Source organism: Mus caroli, unplaced genomic scaffold (assembly GCF_900094665.2).
Source record: "Mus caroli unplaced genomic scaffold, CAROLI_EIJ_v1.1 scaffold_11472_U1_1, whole genome shotgun sequence".
Classification (NCBI taxonomy): Eukaryota; Metazoa; Chordata; class Mammalia; order Rodentia; family Muridae; genus Mus; species Mus caroli.
Window position 1 is genome coordinate 17,140 of NW_018390970.1, and position 1,677 is coordinate 18,816.

A 1,677-nucleotide genomic window follows, 5' to 3' on the forward strand; every position below is an offset into this window, starting at 1 on the left:
AGAAATAATATATTGTTTATTTCTACGCAATTATTTTTGCTTTTTAGTCTTTTTATGTCTAAAGAGAGAAAATATGTTAATAAATACAATGTGGAATTGTCAAGTAAATAATGCCATTATGTTTAAGTACTTTAATAAACAAAAATTTCACCATGATTTAAAACTTAGAGTACATTTTAGAGACAAACTCAATACAATAAATATCATACATGTTCTCATTAATAACAAAACTTGTTATTTATCTCCAAAAGACATAATGTTCTCTTGTATTTATTTAGTTTTTAAACAGCAGATATATTTAATGTTTTATTTACTGATTAATTCAAATAATAATATTTCAAACAGAGTTTAAGTTATTTTTAAATTAAATTACACACCAAATTTTTGACTTTCAAATGGGTTTCTTCATCTTAAAAAATATTGAGATTAGAACTTCTAAACAAAAGAATTAGAATGTACTGACTTAATGTACATCTTTCTCATGAAAGCTGGCTGATAAATAGGACAGAAATTTTACTACTCTGGAATTAACATGAGAAGGACTTCATCTCTATGGCTCTCTTTGCAGCTTCTTTCACCTCTTTGTTCCTGAGACTGTAAATCATGGGGTTTAACATAGGAATCACCAGTGTATAGAACACCGACACCACCTTCTCTTGTTCTACAGAATACTGGGAGCTTGGCTGAATGTAATTAAAGCTTAAGGTGCCATAGAAGATAGTGACAGCAGTCAGGTGAGAAGCACAAGTGGAGAAGGCTTTTTGTCGTCCAGAAGCTGAGCGTATTCTCAAAATGGCCAGAGCAATGAATAAGTAGGATATGAACACAATCAAGAGAGTACCAATGGCGATAACTCCAGAGAAGATCAAGAGCAGAAATTCATTCATGGAGGTGTCAGAACATGAGAGTATCAGCAGCGATGGTATGTCACAGAAGAAGTGACCCACTATATTAGGTCCACAAAAAGACAGCTTACTCAAACTTATGGTGTGTGTCAAAGAGTTAATAGTTCCCCCTATGACTGACCCAATGACCATCATGGTACACTTTGGCTTAGACATGGACACAGTATACAGCAATGGGTTAACAACTGCCACATAACGGTCATAAGCCATCACTGACAGCAAGAAACCTTCGGTGGTAACCAGCACTCCGAAAAATAAATGTTGCATGATGCAGGCAGAGAAAGAGATGGTTTCTGTTACTACCAAGAAACTAATCAACATTTTTGGTGCAATGACTGATGAATAACAGGCATCTACAAATGATAGACAACTTAGGAAAAAGTACATTGGTGTGTGGAGTTTGGGAGTAATGCGGATTAACAGAATCATGCCCAGATTCCCTAACAAGGTAACAGCATAAATCACCAGAAATAAAACAAAGAGCAACATTTTCAGTTCAGCACGATCAGTCAGTCCTAAAAGAATGAACTCAGTAACAACTGTACAGTTCTCAGTAGCCATTCCCTTTTTTCAAACCTGAGGAGGGAAAGACAAGGGTTTAAAGTATAAAAAGAAGAACTTAGTGTTTATTAAATATAAGCAGAGATATCACATGGTTTAATACAAATAAATAACAAATAAATGTTGGTTCATTGATATACAGAATGGGAAGGATGGAGGATAGTCAAATAATAGCTACAAGGTTTTCTGATTAAACCTCAAGAAACCATAC

At 34.2% G+C, this 1,677-nt stretch overlaps 1 protein-coding gene across 1 annotated transcript; it reads right to left on the minus strand.

Moving 5' to 3' along the window:
- Positions 1-527: 527 nt before the first annotated feature.
- Positions 528-1,467, minus strand: LOC110288919 (olfactory receptor 1052). Its single transcript, XM_021155157.1, has one exon. It carries the CDS (start codon positions 1,464-1,466, stop codon positions 528-530), a length of 939 nt encoding a protein of 312 aa, XP_021010816.1. The 5' UTR covers position 1,467.
- Positions 1,468-1,677: the final 210 nt, after the last annotated feature.